This window comes from Malurus melanocephalus, unplaced genomic scaffold, assembly GCF_030028575.1.
Source record: "Malurus melanocephalus ecotype Western Australia unplaced genomic scaffold, MMel_1.1 scaffold_216, whole genome shotgun sequence".
NCBI lineage: Eukaryota > Metazoa > Chordata > Aves > Passeriformes > Maluridae > Malurus > Malurus melanocephalus.
The window spans coordinates 1,266,120-1,284,463 of NW_026623448.1; the positions used below are offsets into that span (position 1 = coordinate 1,266,120).

At 41.3% G+C, this 18,344-nt stretch overlaps 5 protein-coding genes across 5 annotated transcripts in view; 2 read left to right on the plus strand and 3 right to left on the minus strand.

Annotated features, from left to right (window-relative positions):
- Positions 1 to 107, minus strand: part of PMS1 (PMS1 homolog 1, mismatch repair system component) — a 43,426-nt gene extending 43,319 nt beyond the window's left edge. Inside the window, exon 1 of the mRNA XM_057374123.1 lies at positions 24 to 107. The gene's annotated coding sequence lies outside the window, so the exon portion shown is untranslated. The remainder of the gene's footprint in view (positions 1 to 23) is intronic.
- On the plus strand, positions 7 to 5,174 carry ORMDL1 (ORMDL sphingolipid biosynthesis regulator 1). The gene is made up of 5 exons (XM_057374124.1): positions 7 to 82; positions 330 to 392; positions 1,457 to 1,637; positions 2,631 to 2,782; positions 3,726 to 5,174. Exons 3-5 carry the CDS (start codon positions 1,464 to 1,466, stop codon positions 3,859 to 3,861), a joined length of 462 nt encoding a protein of 153 aa, XP_057230107.1. The 5' UTR covers positions 7 to 82; positions 330 to 392; positions 1,457 to 1,463; the 3' UTR covers positions 3,862 to 5,174.
- Positions 5,175 to 5,868: 694 nt separating this feature from the next.
- On the plus strand, positions 5,869 to 10,484 carry OSGEPL1 (O-sialoglycoprotein endopeptidase like 1). Its single transcript, XM_057374111.1, has 7 exons — positions 5,869 to 6,255; positions 6,884 to 7,271; positions 8,123 to 8,327; positions 8,409 to 8,557; positions 9,113 to 9,243; positions 9,388 to 9,459; positions 10,323 to 10,484. The coding sequence occupies exons 1-7, from the start codon at positions 6,044 to 6,046 to the stop codon at positions 10,411 to 10,413; spliced, it is 1,248 nt and encodes a 415-aa protein (XP_057230094.1). The 5' UTR covers positions 5,869 to 6,043; the 3' UTR covers positions 10,414 to 10,484.
- Positions 10,485 to 10,716: 232 nt separating this feature from the next.
- LOC130578198 (asparagine synthetase domain-containing protein 1-like) lies at positions 10,717 to 14,536 on the minus strand. Its single transcript, XM_057374110.1, has 3 exons — positions 13,055 to 14,536; positions 11,882 to 12,063; positions 10,717 to 11,047 (listed from the first exon to the last, which is right to left on the minus strand). Exons 1-3 carry the CDS (start codon positions 14,534 to 14,536, stop codon positions 10,786 to 10,788), a joined length of 1,926 nt encoding a protein of 641 aa, XP_057230093.1. The 3' UTR covers positions 10,717 to 10,785.
- A 22-nt stretch (positions 14,537 to 14,558) lies between these two features.
- Positions 14,559 to 18,097, minus strand: LOC130578200 (ASNSD1 upstream open reading frame protein-like). Its single transcript, XM_057374112.1, has 4 exons — positions 17,987 to 18,097; positions 15,775 to 15,828; positions 15,216 to 15,291; positions 14,559 to 14,629 (listed from the first exon to the last, which is right to left on the minus strand). Exons 1-4 carry the CDS (start codon positions 18,059 to 18,061, stop codon positions 14,559 to 14,561), a joined length of 276 nt encoding a protein of 91 aa, XP_057230095.1. The 5' UTR covers positions 18,062 to 18,097.
- Between the last annotated feature and the right edge of the window lie 247 nt (positions 18,098 to 18,344).

Consider the following 18,344-nt stretch of genomic DNA (forward strand, 5'->3'; position numbering starts at 1 on the left):
CCCACGGGCACCGCGGGCTCTACCTGCGGCCGGCGGCCCGCGCTCCGCTCCGGCTCCTCGGCGGCCGCGGGGCTGCGGAAAGGTGGGGCCGCGGCTGGGGGCGGAGGGACGGGCGGCCGGCACCGGAGAGAAGGCCACGGGCACGGCCGGCCTAGGCAGCGGCGGGGCCGGGGCGGGGACGGCGGCGGCGGAGGGGGGCTGGGAAGGGAGCTGGGAAGGGAGGGATGGCAGAGGAAAYGCGGCCGTGCGGCGAGCTGCCCCTCGGGTCGGGCTGGAAGCGCGGGGGAAGAGGGGAAGGGATGGTGGGTCACGTCAAGATGTTTGTCTAGGTACTGGCTCGGCGGGTGCTGCATCCCAGCGGGAGAGGAACAGCCTCACGTCGCCTGTCTCAGGTAATGTGTCCCCTGCAAGCGCAAGGCTTGCAGTTCCTTGCGACAGGTACTGATTAATGTYGGCGGTGCCCCGGTTCGGGTTCATCGTGTCTTTTTGCAGTCCTCTGCTGTTAATATTGCAGAATACTCGGCTACTCTGCATTTATTTTACACACTCTCCACCACTAAGTGTCAGAAGCAAACTTCCTACCAAAAGCAAGCTGCTTTTGCTGGGTAAATAGTGCTATTGYGTTATGATTCAGAGGATTGCTAAAAAACCAATCTCCATCCTGGTCCAATAAATAAATATACATGGTCCCAGAGATCAAGTGAGTTTGCAGTAAGCAATAGTTTAGTATTTTATTTTAAATTATCATTACAAATTTTACTGCAATAGGACGAGAGTGTGGGTTAAGTTCTGTCAATTTCCTGAATATATCAGMATATGAAATTAGCCTGTGTATCTCTGCATGTGTTTGTTGCTTAGAAAACTTTTGAACTTGTTATCTAATTTCAGCCGTATTTAAAAGATGGAAATGTCTGTCTGAAAACTAACAGAGGGGTAGGGCAGGAAATCTTCACTTTGCTTSAAGAAAAAGAGGTGTAGATTGTGCCTTCATTGTTCTTCCTAGAAGTAGGTGGCTGGGCAATTGGTATATGAATTCGCTAACCATTCATGAACAARATAGAGGAGGAAGATTATCTGATGTGGGAAGTGGAAAAGAACTCTATTGTCATGGATGGAGGAGCTAATTTAGAGGAAAAAGTTATTAGCTTGGTTTGTTACAGCTGTGGAACTTCAGCTTCTGACATCACAGCTTACTAATTTTTTTAATGTCCCTTCTGTAGCAAGCAAGCTTGTGAGTTTTATTTGTTTGAACTTGTTTTAAACAAACAGTTCCCARCTATCCCTTTGTACTGATTTCTCTATAAACCATAGTTTGAAGAGGTACATCCTGGTTTAGGCGCTGTGTTCTCTCCAGACCTGCTTCTTTAAAGTAGCTTTTTCCCACGTTTGAAAATTGCATATGTTAAGTACTCCTYTGTAACAGCAGTCTCAGTCTTCAAACAGATCTGTTTTACAGGGTAAAAATGAACGTAGGAGTTGCCCACAGCGAGGTAAATCCGAACACTCGGGTRATGAACAGCCGTGGAATGTGGCTGACATACGCGCTGGGAGTCGGCATGCTGCACATTGTCCTGCTCAGCATTCCCTTCTTCAGTGTCCCTGTGGCCTGGACTTTAACAAATGTCATTCACAACCTGGTGAGTACCCTCTGTTAGAACACAATTTGAAAAGCTGTTCTTCATATGTATTTATTTTCAATAGCCAGTCTGTATGGACAATGAAATCTTGCTATCCAAAACACCACCTCTGCCTGGCCTTTCCAGAAATGATTGGCTGTTTTGAGGAGGAGGAGTGATAGTGATATGTGATCACTAAGCGCTAAAGATGTGAGAAATTCTTTACATAGTTACATACTCTTTTTAACAGCATTTAATTAAGCTGGAAGGTTGCAGACATTAAATCATCATGCCACCCAGCTTTGACAGTGATCTGTACATTATTAGAGCTATGCTGAATTCACAAACCGTAACATTTTTAATTCTCAGACACTATCTACTAATCTTTCTACATAAATCTGTTAGTATCAAAATGCTGAATTTCAGCACCTTACCTATATTCTTTGAGAGAAACGTTTGCATTCTATTTCTTCTAGCTTGGATTTCTGGCCAAGCTACGTGAATTKGAACTCAGAATGATTTCAGCATACAATGTTGTCATTATGCTCTACACTAGAGAAATCTTGCTTGAAAGCAGTAGGAAAAACTGGACTACTTTGACCCCAGCTCTGAATTCATTTGTTACTCAGAGGGGTGTGATTTACATGATGACTTTTGTATGCAAAAGATTTTGTAAGCTGCTTTCTGCTCCTCTCCCCAGGATGCTCTAATTTTGTTGTACTCACATCACTTAAAGAAATGCACCTATCTCTATTGGTCCTGCCGTGCTTAGGGAAAAGAGATGCATAATCTAGCAGTTGACATCATAATTGAGGTTTGCTAACTCAGCTTTCTGAGATWACCAGCAAAGAAGAYTTGGCAAAAGATATYTYCTTCCTTATTTAGGAAAGTGATAGTTCTCTGTAGAGACTGAGGATGGGTAATATCCTCTTGAATGTCGAGTTTGAATTTTTATTTGAGCTATATCAAAAGAGAGCTGAAAGTGCCTCTCTATTCACTTTTTCTTTTCCCCAGGGAATGTATGTGTTTTTGCATGCGGTAAAGGGAACTCCTTTTGAAACACCKGATCAAGGGAAAGCCAGGTTACTAACACACTGGGAACAACTGGATTATGGAGTACAATTCACATCTTCAAGGAAGTTCTTCACAATCTCTCCTATAATTCTGTGAGTTCAAAGCTTTGTTTTGGATGAATTGAATCATAAAGCCATGATTTCAAAAGCTGTGAAAAAATGGGTTGCAATTCACAGTCTAAAAGTATTTTCTGTCTTTTTTTTGCTTGCTTCTTTGTTTATTTCTACATCACAGAAGTAGGGAGTATGTATTTATAGGCCATGAAATCGTCTTTCTTCTGCTGCTTTTGACACTCCACATACTGAAGCCCATATTAACGGGGTAGTTTTAAAGATTAGAAATGTTGTGAGGAAAACTTACTGTTAGTTCTTGAAGTTCTTTAAGAGATCGTGCAGTCATCAATATGAAAATCTAAACTATTTGTTTTGTGGTAGCATTTATTAACTATTTTGCAATTTGTGAACTAGGAATGTTCTCAGTGAACGGGGTCTGGTGTCAGTTTTGCTTTGTACATATTGTCTTCTATTTACACTAACTATGTAAAAGGCTTAGAAATTTTACACACATGTCTCAGTTGACAAAAGTGTGGTTGTGTAACTAAGAAAAATCAGATGCATATTTAATATCTGACTCTAAAAGTCTTTCTGTTTGTTGCTGAAGAAAATTTACATGTCCACTTACATGGCAGAGGGAGAGGGGAGGGAAGATCCTGCACCATGTTTARAAAGTTGGCTCATAAAGGACAGCAACTGAAAAAATGCATATAACTCCTCCAAAAAAGGTGGGGAGGAGTGCTACAGTTAAATAGTAAATTAAGAATTGCTTTCTAGCACCCTATAAAGTATATGAAGAAGAGACTTAGACCAGAATTTTGCTGTAGATATTCTAGAACCTCAGGTGAGATATTTAATACAGGAATAGATGTCATTGGCCAGTAAAATCTTAGTGATCACCGAAGCACTTCTTTCAGCTATGCTTTGTATGTGTTTTAGACAAGGCTGCCATCAGCTAAGCTTGCTCCCTTTCCTCCTGCAGGTACTTCCTGACGAGTTTCTATACAAAGTATGATCCCACACACTTTATCCTCAACACAGCCTCTCTCCTGACCGTGCTGATCCCCAAACTGCCACAGTTGCATGGTGTTCGAATTTTTGGCATCAATAAATACTAAGCAGAAGGTTCAATGCTGGTCGCCCCTGACATGGCTACTGCTAATCCCCGGGTGAAGGAAACGAGTAGTCTGCTGTGCTGAGTATCTCATCGTAGTCAGGAAGAGATGCTTTTACATCTGAGATACAATTCCTGCTTCCTKCAGCATTGTCTGGGATGAAGATCTCCTTTATGAGAAGATGCCTTCAAACACTTCAATGTGGATTGGAAACCTGTAGAAGGAAGATTTCCATGAAGAGCTGGGCAGGCCCAGCTCKAAAGCCAAATCCCCACTAAGACTGTACGTGTGGCTGATGGAAGTGGCTTKTAAGGAAGGTGCAAATAACAGCTGAAATGGAGAGCAGTGTTTCACAAATGCCCATCGTCCATAATGCAGGTGTTAACTTTMTGTATAAATCCAGGATCCTCGATGCCAAGGAGCAGTGAGACTGCATTCTTAGATTAAGTGAAATTAGGTAGCTTCTGCTGTATGGATTGTAGGTGGTTGTGCTTGTTATTGCATTGTAAAAGTTTGKCTCACAGTACGTACTGTGACAGCGAGCATAAATTGATGGTATAATTCCTGCCTTCTCTGTTCTTGTGATTTAAAAAAAAATATTTTTTTGGTCACAATGACTGAAGAAAGTCCTTAACTGCCAGCTCAGGRGATTTCCACATCAACTCCATAGCTTGGTTTATGTACACTTTTACAAGTTTCCACTGTTGTATTATTTCATTTTGCTTGCCAGGATACTGACTTTTCTATGTGTAAATGGGACATCCTGAGTAATTGCCTTTTTTTTTTAGGTGTGGACTTTAGACTGTTTTCTCTGATATTGACCAATGGGTTATTTTTCAGTAGCTGAGAGGYCTGTGAGGTGGTGGGGAAAGGGTTGCTGCTATTGTAGAAGAAGCTGCTCTGTTACAGAGCAAGTGTCAGAACACATAAAGGAAACTGTGTTAAGTTGTAAGATAGAAGCTGAACTAGAAGTGAGTAGGCAAATCACATGGACTGGACTAACTATGCTTTTGCAGAAAATGGTATAACTTGCATGTCTTGGAAATGTGGAGGAATGCTGTGTTTTAGGGGTATTGTGTAGCACGGGGTAATCTTGTATATAATCAGCTCTGGAATTAGAGTGAAGGAGGTACATCTACAGCTCTGAAGACTCTTTTCTGTCATGGAAAATGGATGAATTTTGAAGTCTTCTGTCTATCTGCCAGCCAGAACCAGCTCAGATTTAACAGAAGACTCCATTTAAGACTTGATTTACATTTCGGTTGCAGTGACAGCCAGTGAGCTGGAAAAAAAAATAAAAAAAAAAGACAAACCCACAGTGGTGTACTTCTTTTTTGCTACAGTAATTTTGTGGCTAGCTATCGATAAAGATGCTGCATAGAAAAGAGTAATGAGTTACAAATTTTCTTTGGTAATTGGAAATAATTAAGTGTTGTTTGAACAGAAAGTGGTAACTGGCTGATTTTTAAATAATGGCCATCACAGTCGCTGCCTTGTGGCCGAGAGGCAGGGAGTTCACATTTAGAGTCCGCAGGTCCCGGGGCCGGGATGCCTCGGGGCAGCTGGACCAAGCCCTTGGATTGCGGAGGATCGGGAAGGGCTCCGTGCTCTCAGCCGCTCTCTGCACGGCGGCTGCGCTGGGCAGGAGCACCGCCCCGTGTCCCGGCGGGCGGAGCCGAGCGGCGGCAGCGGGGCGGGCCGGGGCTGGTGGTGGCGGTGCATCGCGGCCCGGGGACAGCGCGGGGGGTTCCGGCCGCCGCTCCCGCTGGCCGGGGCGGGACGAGGACCCACGGCCGGCGGGGATGGGGCCGAGCCCGTGACGGGAAGCTGGGGAGCGGACAGACCTGCCCTGYCCTGCCCTGCCCTGCCCTGCYCTGCCTGCCCGCACAGCCGCGCTCGCCCACGGGGCGCTTCTGCTGCGGGCCCCGGGCGGGCTGTGACCTCCCTCAGGGCTGCACCGCCAGCAAGCGTGGTCAGGAACTCTCTTCACACGTCGTTCAGGTAAAATAAGACGTTACCTCCCAAATATTTTTTCTTAAGGTCTTAAAGGTCATGTGTGACCATTCATAAGTTTAAAAGTAATGCCACCTCTTCAGAAAATCGGAGCAGAACACGTACATTAAAACCGTCCAGTAATAATTATACAGTTCTCTTCTAGATATAAACGTCAGGTAGATGATAAACAATGAACAGTATTGCCAGAAGCCTTTTGCGGTCAGTTAAACACGGCCGAGCTGCGTGGCTGAGGAGCAGCTCTGCTCACTCTGGAAAGCAGCGTTTTGGCAGACTGGTTTTGGGAATAGAGACAAGCTGTGACGACACCGGCGCTKCTGTGGTGGATGAAGCTGGCTGTGTTCTGGGAGAAGCACTGCACTGTCAGAAGGAAGTTCATTTACAGTAAGAATACCCTTTTCTCAAAGCTTCTGCCTTAAAAACGATTTTATTGTTATTGTTACTTATAATATCATTCATATAGAAGTCTTCCCTGGTCCATAGAACTCAGTAAGTGGTGGGAGGTGTGAAGATGTATCGCTTGAGCCACAACACATACTGCCTGGGATGGTACTAAGGGGAAGGAAAAAGGTGCTGTGCATTTAACAAGTCTCCTCCAGTAGTACTTCCTTGCCGAAGGAGGCAGATCACTTCTCCAGCTTGAATAAAAGATTAAATCGTTATTTTTAAAACTACCAAAAGTCAAGTTTTTAAATGGAAAAAATTAATCAAATATAAGCATTGGTTGCTAAGAACATGAACTGATGTTATGAATATTAAGTTACATAGTTTTGGAATAGTGCTGAGATACATTTAARAACCATCTGTACAAAAAMGAGCAAGTTACRTCCTTATCTGTACTTCCAGTGATARTTAAGCTCTCTTCAGTGCCCCTGACACTAAATGAGGTTTTTGAGAATGCACTAAGGAAACAGGCAGGATATGACAAGGTTAAGAGGTGCCTGAAAACTATTTTTATGGCATTCTATATCTTATGAAATACCAATGCATTGTAATTTCTTGGTTTTRCTAGAACAGGAGGAATAATTCCCGTGGTGGCACAGCAGCTTCACAGAGAAAACATCGAGCAAGTGGTACAAGAGGCTTTTCGTGCCAGTGGYGTTTCTGTAGCCGAGCTTGCGGCTGTGGCGACTACAGTGAAACCCGGGCTYGCTCTAAGCCTGGGCGTGGGGCTGAAGTACAGCCTGAGCTTGGTCAACAGGCACCAGAAGCCCTTCATCCCCATCCATCACATGGAGGCTCACGCACTGACCATCAGGCTCACACATCACCTGGACTTTCCCTTCTTAGTTCTCCTCATCTCTGGGGGCCACTGTCTCTTGGCAGTAGCACGAGGAATTTCAGATTTCCTTTTGCTCGGACAGTCYATCGATATCGCACCGGGTGACATGCTGGATAAGGTAATATTTCSTTACATAAGTGAACCTAGGTGTTTYCTTCTTTTCATTGCATATTTATACTACATAATGGTAGTATTATCACCRGCCTAAGGACAGCAATTCAATGCGGGTTCTGTGTAACTTCTTTTTCTATTTTGAAATACCATAGATTTCAGACACGGCTGTTAAAAATGTACACAAGCCATCACTTTTAACATATGTACATTCATTGTACTTGATAAAATAGTCAACCAAAACTGGTGTTGGAAGTTTAATTGATACTGATTATACAAAAAAAWTGTATTTCAGAAGATKGATAGAGTATTTTAAAGGATGCTGYCAYRTTTAAAACAATGCAYCTTAAAAYATTTCTTACTAAATTTATTTTTTACAGTTTGGAAAGCAYGGTTTGGCTTTCAGAATTTTTTTCTGGGTCACTGAGTACAGTCTGTAAAATTGGTCACTTATGGCTTTGTTCTCAGACACAGAGTTTTAAAATAATGTTTGTGCATATTTATTAAAACATTGGGGAAGTGTGTGGAGTCAGAAAGGGGATTTTCAAAAGTTGAAACCAACTTCCTTTGTATCTGATAATACAGTATGGCAGTCTGTGTATTTCCTATCGCTTAAAAATGGAGTAATTAATGTTTCTTGCAAAATTATTGATCCTTTTGTTTTCCCAGATTGTTCTAGAACTGCATTTCTAAATACTCCAGGGAAAAATAAAATCATGCTGGGCTGATGTTACGTCTTATCCTTATCATGCCCTGTTTGTAATTTGGATTGGATTTTGTGGTGTCGAGTTTTGCTCCATGGATTGCAATACAGTGATGGAGAGGAACTGATCCCAAGTCTGTTTATCATCTCCTCAGGTAGCACGAAGACTGTCTTTAAGAAAGCACCCAGAGTGCCACAGCATGGCTGGGGGGAAGGCCATAGAACACTTGGCTCAAACTGGGAACCAGGAGCTGCTCACCTTCCGGCTGCCCATGCAGCACTATCGGAACTGCAACTTCTCCTTCTCTGGACTTCAGAACCTCGTCAATAACGCCATTGTACAAAAAGAAAAAGAAGAAGGTATTTTTAGGCAGTGAGATACAAACTGAGCTTTTGATGGCCTATACACAGGAACCCCCCTTTGATCATATACTTCTATAGGTATTCAAGAAGGTGAGATCCTGTCCTGTGTTAAGGATGTTGCTGCTGCTGTACAGCATGCAGTGGCTGTTCATATTATCCAGAGGACATATCGAGCCATGCTGTTCTGCATCAAAAACAGCATTTTACCATCAAAAAATGCCACTTTGGTGGGTATATGTTTTTCTCCTTTTTATATCTGACTCTGTAACATCATTTGAAGATGCAGATGCCTTGTACTTTCTCCCTTGACAGGTGAGGAAGATCTCATGTATCATAGTTAAAATACCAGGTTTGAACTATAGTCATATAAATATTTAGGTGGGTTTGAAACTAGAGAGAGATGTTCTTAGCATCTAATCTAACTTCCCATAACAATTCAGGCCACGTAATTTGACCCTGTGCCCCCCAATACTTGACAGCTGTTCTAGTTATTAGAACCATRAACTGGTTTAGGTTGGAAGGGACCTTAAAGATCATCCAGTTCCAACCTTCCTGCCATGGACAGGGACACCTTCCATTAGACTGACAAGTTTCAGGGAAGTCTTTTAGCATAATAGGATCACTTAGCATACTCTTCTTTGATATGTTTTAATCTACAAATGCAGCAATTATTACTGTCTTTGAACTTCAACTGATAACCCTTTTATAAACAGGATGCTAGTTGTGTGTAACCCATCAGTACTTTTGAGTTAATGCCTTTTTTCTTTTTGAAATGCTATCAGGTTGTATCAGGAGGAGTTGCAAGTAATCAGTATATCCGAAAAGGTCTACAGAATTTGGCAGATGCAAATGATTTTGCTTTGCTGTGTCCTCCTCCAAGACTCTGCACTGATAATGGTGTTATGATTGCATGGTAAGAGTTGTTTCTCTTTGCATGTGCTCCTGTAATGTTGTTTAAAATTGAGATCAGTCAGGAAYCTCTTTTAGTGGTGACTGAACCAYGTGCACGTATTCAGGGTTGTGACATATGTTTTTGCATAACTGCTTTCTTGTTCAGGAATGGCATTGAAAGGCTGCGTGCAGGACTGGGCGTTCTGCACAGTACTGATGGCGTCCGCTATGAACCAAGGTGAGTGACTGTGCATTCCCAGTCTCTTTCCTCACTGTGGGCAGCGAAAGGGGAGGCAGTTCACACCAAAAAGAGGCACAAGCTGCTGAGGAGTCTCTCTGCAGCACATAAAAATGTTAAAAATTGCTTTTCAAAGTGGTTGTTAAATACAAATTATCCCAGTCGGCATTTATTTTCATTTTGTCTCAGAAACTTAATTTACCATTCATGTAACAGTTCTATATGTTTCAAACACCAGCTTTCCTACTATGATTGTGTAGATCATAGGCTTAAGGCTAAACAAAATACTAAATTTCAAAAGTACCCAGTGGTCTTAAACTGGGATTTTTTGCAAGTTTTTTCCCTTTCCCTTTACAGGAAAACATACTTGGATGGTCTCAATACAAAAAAAAAATTACTATTTTCCCATGAAAAATTATAAACTACTTAAAAAATAATTTGCTGTATATATTTCAGTGAATAAAAGACTAAGTCTTACTTGCTGTAGACTTTAAGATTATCATAAAAAAGAGATACTTGTGAATTTCTAGTGTGTTTTGCATTCATCAGCAAGATATAAAATGAAATATCAACTAAAATCAGATTCTAAGTAAAACAGCATCCCCAGAAGATGGCTTGGAAATCAAAACTCTGTTTCTAGAGTTTGGAAAGGCTACAAATGCAAATATTTCCTCACAGTAAAGATGTTTCCAGGTACAGCTTCAGCTAGGCCATTTTAATGGTAACAGTTTTATAAGTGCAGGAATGTACAGAAATACTTTGACTCTCATGCTAATTGTAAAAAAGGTCTCTAAAGCTGTATATCTGTGTGATACTGCAATGATAATGTTAATTTTTAATAAATACATTATTTTGTTTTCTAGAGCTCCCCTTGGAATTGATATTTCAAAAAGAGTTGAAGAAGATTCGATCAAGGTGCCAGAATTAAAAAAGATACGATGGTTGGCATCTTAAAAATTAACTTAACAAAGTAATTGCAACTATAAGTTGTTCAATAAAAACTGTTTCAATGCTGTTAGATTGAGTTACAGTACTTGGGTTACAAGTGTTGAAAATCACCTGTCAGAGAAACCAATGCTGTGTGCTGTCACCAAAGTGATTCCAGTTACTATTCCAAACTAAGCATTCTCAGTATTAAAACAACAAAAAAATTAAAAGCATGGGATGCATTCATAGTGAGTCCCTCGTATACATATACATGTAAAACTCTGATTATTAATAATTATGTCCAAGTGTGTAAAAAAGAACAGACCAAACATTCTAAGAAAACTCTTAAGATTTACTGAATTTGCATATAGAACAAGTACAACATTTCAAGATACAGCTCTACAATTCCTCTACTGAAAGTAACTTCAGTCTGCTGCATGTGTCAGATGCTTTTTCACTGTTGCTCTCTAGTTTTGCAATCCGAGATCCAAACTGTACAGCCCTTTTTGGCAAAACAGTTGAGGCTGTCAGGCCCAACTGCTTGGCTGCAAGGCGCAGAATCAGTTTCTCACCAATTCCTCGAGGTAAAGTCAAATCAGCTTTTTCTGAGACGGGCAGAGAATTGAGGAATGAAACAACATCTTCATCAAGGAAAGGAAACCTGAAAGAAATATACATGGAGAAAGACCCTTTGAAAATTTCATAGAAAGAGTTTGGTTTTCCCCTTTACCACATGCAAAGACTGTAAAACTACACTGTAACTTTGAAACAAAAAGATTGACACAACAAATTCTGATCTTCTGAATTACAGGTATTCATACCTAATGACATGCATGATTAATAGCACTGCACATCCAACACTGCAACTGTTCTTGTGGTGAACTGAAAATGTGCAGCTAAGAACCAATTTGGAAAAACACAGGCACAAAAATCACATGAAAAAAACGTTTCATGCACCTGAGTGGCCTCTGCTCCTGGACAACACCTAAGGAATTTTTTGCAAGTTCATGGTGGTATGGAGAAAGTAGACACAAAATGATTCTTCAGCTCTTCAGACTTAACAGCAAGAAATGCAATGGATATTGATCATGCCTTTATTGTGTGGACAGGAACACCAGCTTATATGTTACATTGTCATTCTCCAGAGACAGTCCCCAAAGGTCCACATCAGAACACTTGAGTTGTGCAGAATACTTGCACTTAGAATTATAAAACCAGCTTGAATCTGCCTATTTCAATGTATGTTGCTGCTTCTTAAAACTTCTAGATGGAAATCAAGTCGCTAAATTTCCTTAAGTAACTCTTCCACAGTGTGATACAGACCACTTTTTTCACAAAATCAAAAAACTTCACAACACTTTTACACATCAAAAAAATTGCAATAGGACTAGAGACAATAAAACACACAGAAGTTTCAATTAAGATTTTGTTGAGAGTGTTAAAAACTGCATCTAACCGGCAAAACCAGTTTTGCTTCATGTTAAAACAGTAATACCTGGCTTCTTTTCCGTGATCACCGATAATCCTGTCATCTCTACCAAGATTTCGAGAAGAAATGCGACCCAACTCCATTTCAAGTTCTTTATTAAGACCCTCTAAGCCATCTTTTCTAAAACAAACACGATGTCGAGAATACCCAGCAAGCTGTTCATCTGCTCCAATTCCTGTAAGCACAACCTAAGGAAACAAAATAAAAGAAATCTAATGTCTCTGCAAGTTAATATATAACAGATCTTAAATGTTAACTACATCTTCTGGAGAATAATCTTAATACACATCTTGTAAAAATATTACGTATTATGATGGGATGTGCCTTACACATTTATAAAGCCTGAAACAATTCCCAGTAAAGTCACTTGAAACGTGTACTTTTAGGTCTGACTCTCATGCTAATTGTAAATCAGACCTAAAAGTACACACAAATGTTGCTAGTGGAGCAAGGAAAAAACATCAAAATAATGTTGTACGTATAAAAATACAGACCTAAAAGTACTCATAAATGTTGCTAGTGGAGCAAGGAACAAACATCAAAATAATGTAATATATATACAAATACATAGATTTGAAGAATGTCTTTTTTTAGTTTCTATTATAATAAACAGCATTCATTCAATACCAGCCTTTATAAAAAAAATTATTGCCAAAGACTTTGTGTATGTCATATGTGGTAAATAGTTACCTGAATGTACACCCAGAGTACAATTCATTCACAAGCTACTGGGTTAGTAACAACTACATTACACAAAGTGAAAATGGCTTATACTACTCAGTAAGTATAGTAAAATGTTATCAAGAGAAAAAACACTAKTACATCTGGCCCATTACTGTGCCTTCAACAGTTGGAATTAAACAGTTCATTCTTCCCTTCACAAACCATCAGAAATAGAGAAGTGAGAAATCAGAATAAAAAATGATAGATGGTGGTTATTTTTTTCCTATTCACATTGATTCTTACCCAAGTTCACTGAAAAGCTGTGCACATGACAGAAGAACTGAATGTGATTTTTAACTCTTGAATTACACAAATATTATAAAACTATTCTACATTCTGACACTGAATTTCAGAAGCCTTATGAATAGCAAAGATACCGGCTGATTTCTCAATCAACAAAACTGTTTTTACAGAGGTCAAACACAAGGCAGAAAACAAAACTATAAAAACTAGTACCTTTGCAGGACTTTTATATGGTTTCAGTTCTCCTTGGTTACTAATGAAGCCCTCTCCTCTGGAAGCAAACCAAATTGCACAGCCAATACTGTCATCCAAGACTGTATCCAGTGGGTAGATTAAGTAATTGATGCGCTGTTTTCTCATTTCTTTCAATTCCTCTAGTGTAACATTAATTTCCACAAAGTTCCAGGTTCTTGAAGGGTTAATGGCTTCTAATTCCTTCAGTCCTGCCCTACCAGTGACTCTGTCAGGAACATCAAAGCAAGATAAATGAGCACCAGTGTTAGCATCAAGATCTTGACAGCTTTCTTGAGGACAAAGCAAATCAAGCTGTACTTCATGGCTGGTAGGCCTTTTAGTGGTACCCTTATGCTTAGCTTGCTCTTTCATCATGAAAGCTACGTTGAGAAGATCAATTGGCTCCTCCAAAGGCACGTGTTTATCAGCCAGGGCTGCAATAACCATAGAATCAATGCCACCAGAAAAGAGCACTGCAACATGTGCTCTCGTATGAGACATGCTTGGAATGTCTCTTGTTACCTGGTCTTGGGCTCTAAAGAGGCATAGAACTCGTCTCTTGACTGCTTCATTTAAAACATCAATAAACTGACAAGCTAATGTTTTCTTGTGTTCCTCTGCAAGAAAATCTTGAAGGGTTTCTACAGAGACCACACGATTAATGTTGCTAGAATTAGAGTCTGGACAGTCACCTGAGGTTTCAGAAACTGTTTTGTTTAAGGGGATAACTGGTGCTCTAAGCCACAGCTTTGATTTATTCACCATGAGAGTTATGTGGTTTGGTAAGTCTTTTGACACTTGGTCAATAACATTAATGAATGTTTCTTCTACTGATTTCTCTGTGCAGCTGTACATCCATGGAAACAATGTTAAAGACAAAGATTTAGTTGTTGCACAAGCTTTGAGATCAATTTTGAAAATTCCAGATGCTGGGACTTCTTGCCATTGGTTGCCTGGTTTAGAATAACCACTTACAGATGTGAGACAGAAAGCATTGTCAGCCTCATTACTGAACTGCCAGAGCAAACTACGACGACCAAAATAATCTCTACCAAACCATAAACTGTGTCTGGGAGCTTCGTAATAAATAAAAGACCAGGGACCCCGAATAGATGACAACAGTGACAAAATGTCCATTTCACTGCTGCATGATGCCAGATGATGAAACATTACTTCAGTATCATTCTCTAGATCTCCTACATGCACTCCATTGAAAATTTCTCCATTCCAAAGGAAAACATTGTTTTTGGCATCTTCCAGAGGCTGAGGAGTCACCAGTCCCCTCAGGCGAAGTACATGGCCTGAAAACAGACATTCATAAGAGAGATCAGACACAGCTTTTATCAACTGTTGGCTACTGTCTGGTCCTCTTCTTCTCAGGTGGCAGAGAATGTCTTCGTTAAGGAAATCATGAATTGCAAGCTGGCTGCACAAGGTAACAACACAGCAAATTCCACACATTGCAGCATGGAAGTCACTGTAACTATTTCTTGATTTTTGCCTTTTCTGAATTCTCCAGCTCCTGATGTGCCTTCTTTAATTCATCTAATGTATCTGTGTAAGAGAAAATGATACAAATAATCAATTTCATAAACATGAAAGTTTATGAGTAGACAAGTTTAAGAGTATATCTAAGAAATTAGTAATTCCAGCCACTTGTTCAATTACAGTGATAAACATAAAACAGTAATTAACCAAATGCTATGCTTGTGTTCTATCATTACTACCACAAGCTACATAAGCTCACTGTATCTTATTCCTCTGAATTATATAAAGATTATGATTTTTTTTTTCTTCCAAAGAGAGACATAGTGCAATGGGGGAATCACCAACTCCTGGCTATGTAATAATCAGAATCAGTATAATTCAGATGAACCTAAATCAAAGCAAAGAGAAGTAGCAGTTGTTCAATCCAGAAAATTAAATTTATAATTCTAAATTTATACTTTTCTAATGCTTGTTCCATCATCACCACCTCTATTATCCATTCTTCTGTTACTTTGTATTTGACACACAGCTACCAGTTTCTAATTTGAATATATCTTTGAAATATACATGAAATATATATATCTATACATGAAATACAAATACAGCTTTTAAATATTAAAATATTTTATATACTTTTACACTGCAAACTTACTTTTGCATTCAGACAATGTTTCTGTTCGGTCTGCAAGGAAGAATATGTTGCTATTGGGTTGCTGCTTATAAACTTTCTGTAAAACAAAAACAACACTGTATGAAGTGAAAGCAGCAGATTCTGGAGCCATGAAGGGATAAATTCTGCCCTGACAAAACCAACATTCTAATGCTGTACCATCAAAACCACGCAATGCTCAACAATTCTGAATTTCTCTTTTCCTTATTCATGAGGGATCACATTCTATTTTAAGCTTATGCACAGAAAAAGAATACCTCATGAATCCTTGCGATCAGCTCAAACATCTTAATGAAATAGCCAAAATAAAACATTAACAAAAGCAAAAAACCCCAACAACACACTGTGTTTTACTGCACAAACACACATAATCAAATCATTTGTAGGACAAATTATTCTGAGAACAGCAGACCACATGTGCACTAAAACCTGTATTAAAACAAACTAAAGACAGCATGCTCTGATTTTGTTTCCCCTCTTGTCTCTATGTTTATTTCTCTGCTAAAATGAAATAGTCAAAAGCAAATTTATAAAATCTTACCCGGTTCTTCTTCAAATTAGAAAGCTCATCGACTACAACCTTCTGCTCTTTAATCTGAAAGGCAAAAGATGCATTTGAATTTAATTACAAAAACAAGACTGCATTATAATCCTAGTGGTGAACATGTCTACTGATATCTTAAGACAGCTACATGCATGTACAGCTGCTGTTCTCCAAATGAATCACTGAAGACAAAATAAATGTAAAAATTACATACTTAACTTCTGTAGAAACAGGTTATCTTACATGCATTGGTATTTTTCCTACCCTCAAAAGCCTCTGGGAAGCCAGTGTAGCTATTTATAATCAGAGAGCACATTTTTCCCCAAGAACATGTACACAACTAATGCAACATCAAATAACTTYAGAAAACAAAATTTTGCATAATATYAAGMATACAYTTTATAATCACGGWATGCTCCAGATTCAAAATGAAATTAGTAAAAATCTGTAGATTTAATATAAGAACTGTATTAAGAGCAATAGGAGCCTTTCTGTTGCTCTGGATTTTTACATTAACTTCCTTAGTGGGATTTACTACTATGTTCTGCACAGATAGATGTGGCAAATATTCTCATTTTCTTTTACAATGGCAGCTGTGAATGCTAAAGAGTAATCAGAAGTTCGTAATAAAAGCCAAACCTACAACAAATTCTGAACAGAAGGCACTGAATGCTTTTTGTTAGAAGCAAACAATATGGATTTCTGTTCTCTCTTGGTGTCTCCTGGAACTGGTGCAACAGTAAGAAGCGGCCATAGAGCGAGCTAGGCCAAACTGAATATGGCACACTGAAAGTAAACTTTTCCAGCAGCTATGTCAGTGTCTTGTGTCTACAATACCAAAAGGCAAAGCAGCAGTGCCACCCTTTGTTATGGACTAAACGAGCCACTTACCACAACACTAATGACAACCTGGAGCTCTGTGACAGCCCAGCTTTGCAGCTTCCCAGGCAAATAAAAGCATCACTGTGTCTATGCAACATGGCCATACAGAAATAATCTTTTCATAGAATCATAGAATGTTAAGGGATTGGAAGGRACTTTAAAGATCACCTAGTCCCAAYCTCCSTGYCATGGGGCAGGGACACCTCCYGCTAGATCTRGTTGCTCCAGGCCTTATCCAACCTGGCCTTGAACRCTTCCAGGGTTGGGACATCCACAGCTTGTTTCTCTGGGCAACCTGTGCCASTGCCTCACCATCATCACAGTAAAGAATTTATACCTAGTATCTAACCCAAATTTGCCCTCTTTCAATTTGTATCCATAATTCTTTGTTCTACCACTACAGTTCCTTATGAAAAGCCCCTCTTCTGGCTTCCCTGTAGGCCTCCTTCAACTATCAGAAGGTTGCTATGATGTTTTTTTGAGCAAAAGCAGTTCCACAGGGCTTAGCAGATTGCACACGGACCAAAGAGATGGGCATCAGTGAGGAGGAAGCAGATAGATGAGGAACTCCAGCCTCTGTGGCTGAAATCCCTTGGGACATTTTGGGCAGATGAAGGTGAAGTATGTATTACAAGGAAGCCATATGAGGAGCAACTGAGGGCACTTAGGTTTGTACAGCCTAGAGGAGACTGAGGGGAGACCTCACAGCAGTGGACAACTTCCTCATGAGGGAAGTGGAGGGGCAAAGACTGATCTCTTCTCCCTGGTGACCAGTGACAGTACAACAGGGGATAGCCTGGAGCTGTGCCAGGGGAGGTTTAGATTAGATATCAGGAAAAGTTTTTCCACCCAGAGGGTGGTCAGGCACTGAAAAGGCTCCCCAGAGAAGTGCTCACAGCACCAGCCTGACAGAACTCAAATAGCTTTTGGTCAACGCTCTCAGGTACATGGTGTGACTCTTGGGCTGCCCTGTCCAAGGCAGGAATTGGACTCGATCACTGGGGGTCCCTTCATACTCATGATATTTTGTGATTCGGTGAGAAAAGTCTCATTGCACCTCACATGACATTTCAGACTCAACTTGAAGCAGCAAGTCCCAAAATGCCAATCTGACAAGCGAGCTATTAGCGAGGCGGCACGGGCTCGCTACACGCAGGACGCTCTCAGGGCCCGAAAGCGCAACCCTAGGCACAGGAGCCCCGGTTCCTGACAGCACCCGCCCTCCTTTTCCCCACGCTGCTCGCACCCGAGGCGACAGGCTCCGGGGGCCGCCCGCGCCTCGGCCCGGCCCGCCGGCGAAGGGCCCCACAGGGCCGCCTCCGCTCACCCGCCGGCTCAGCTCCTCCTTCTGGCGCAGCGCTGCGCTCTCCCCGTCCTCTTGCCGCGGTGGGCGGCCCGACATGGCCCCGACGGGCACCGGGCGCTCAGAGCCGACAGCAGCGACTGAGGCAACAAGCCCGCACACACCGACCCGCGGCCACTAATGCCGGCCGCAGCAGAGCGCATGCGCGCAGGCGGGGCCGCGCGGATCCCCACCAATCAGCAGGGGCAGCGCAGCGCGCGCGGGGGCGCGAGCCGGATGGCGCCAATCCTGAGGGAGCTCGCGCCCCCGCCCGGGGAAAGCCAGGACTGCACTGCCCGTCCTTGGTGGCGCAGAGCTCCCGGGAGCCGTGTCACACCGTGTC

Coding starts and splice junctions, on each gene's coding strand:
- LOC130578198 (XM_057374110.1), bottom strand. CDS start 14,536: ATGTGTGGAATTTGCTGTGTTGTTACCTTGTGCAGCCAGCTTGCAATT. Junction 12,064..13,054: donor CATATAAAAGTCCTGCAAAG/GTACTAGTTTTT, acceptor TTGTTTCCTTAG/GTTGTGCTTACAGGAATTGG. Junction 11,048..11,881: donor GATCACGGAAAAGAAGCCAG/GTATTACTGTTT, acceptor TATTTCTTTCAG/GTTTCCTTTCCTTGATGAAG.
- LOC130578200 (XM_057374112.1), bottom strand. CDS start 18,061: ATGTCGGGCCGCCCACCGCGGCAAGAGGACGGGGAGAGCGCAGCGCTG. Junction 15,292..15,774: donor CTAATTTGAAGAAGAACCGG/GTAAGATTTTAT, acceptor TTTGTTTTACAG/AAAGTTTATAAGCAGCAACC. Junction 14,630..15,215: donor AACATTGTCTGAATGCAAAA/GTAAGTTTGCAG, acceptor TCTCTTACACAG/ATACATTAGATGAATTAAAG.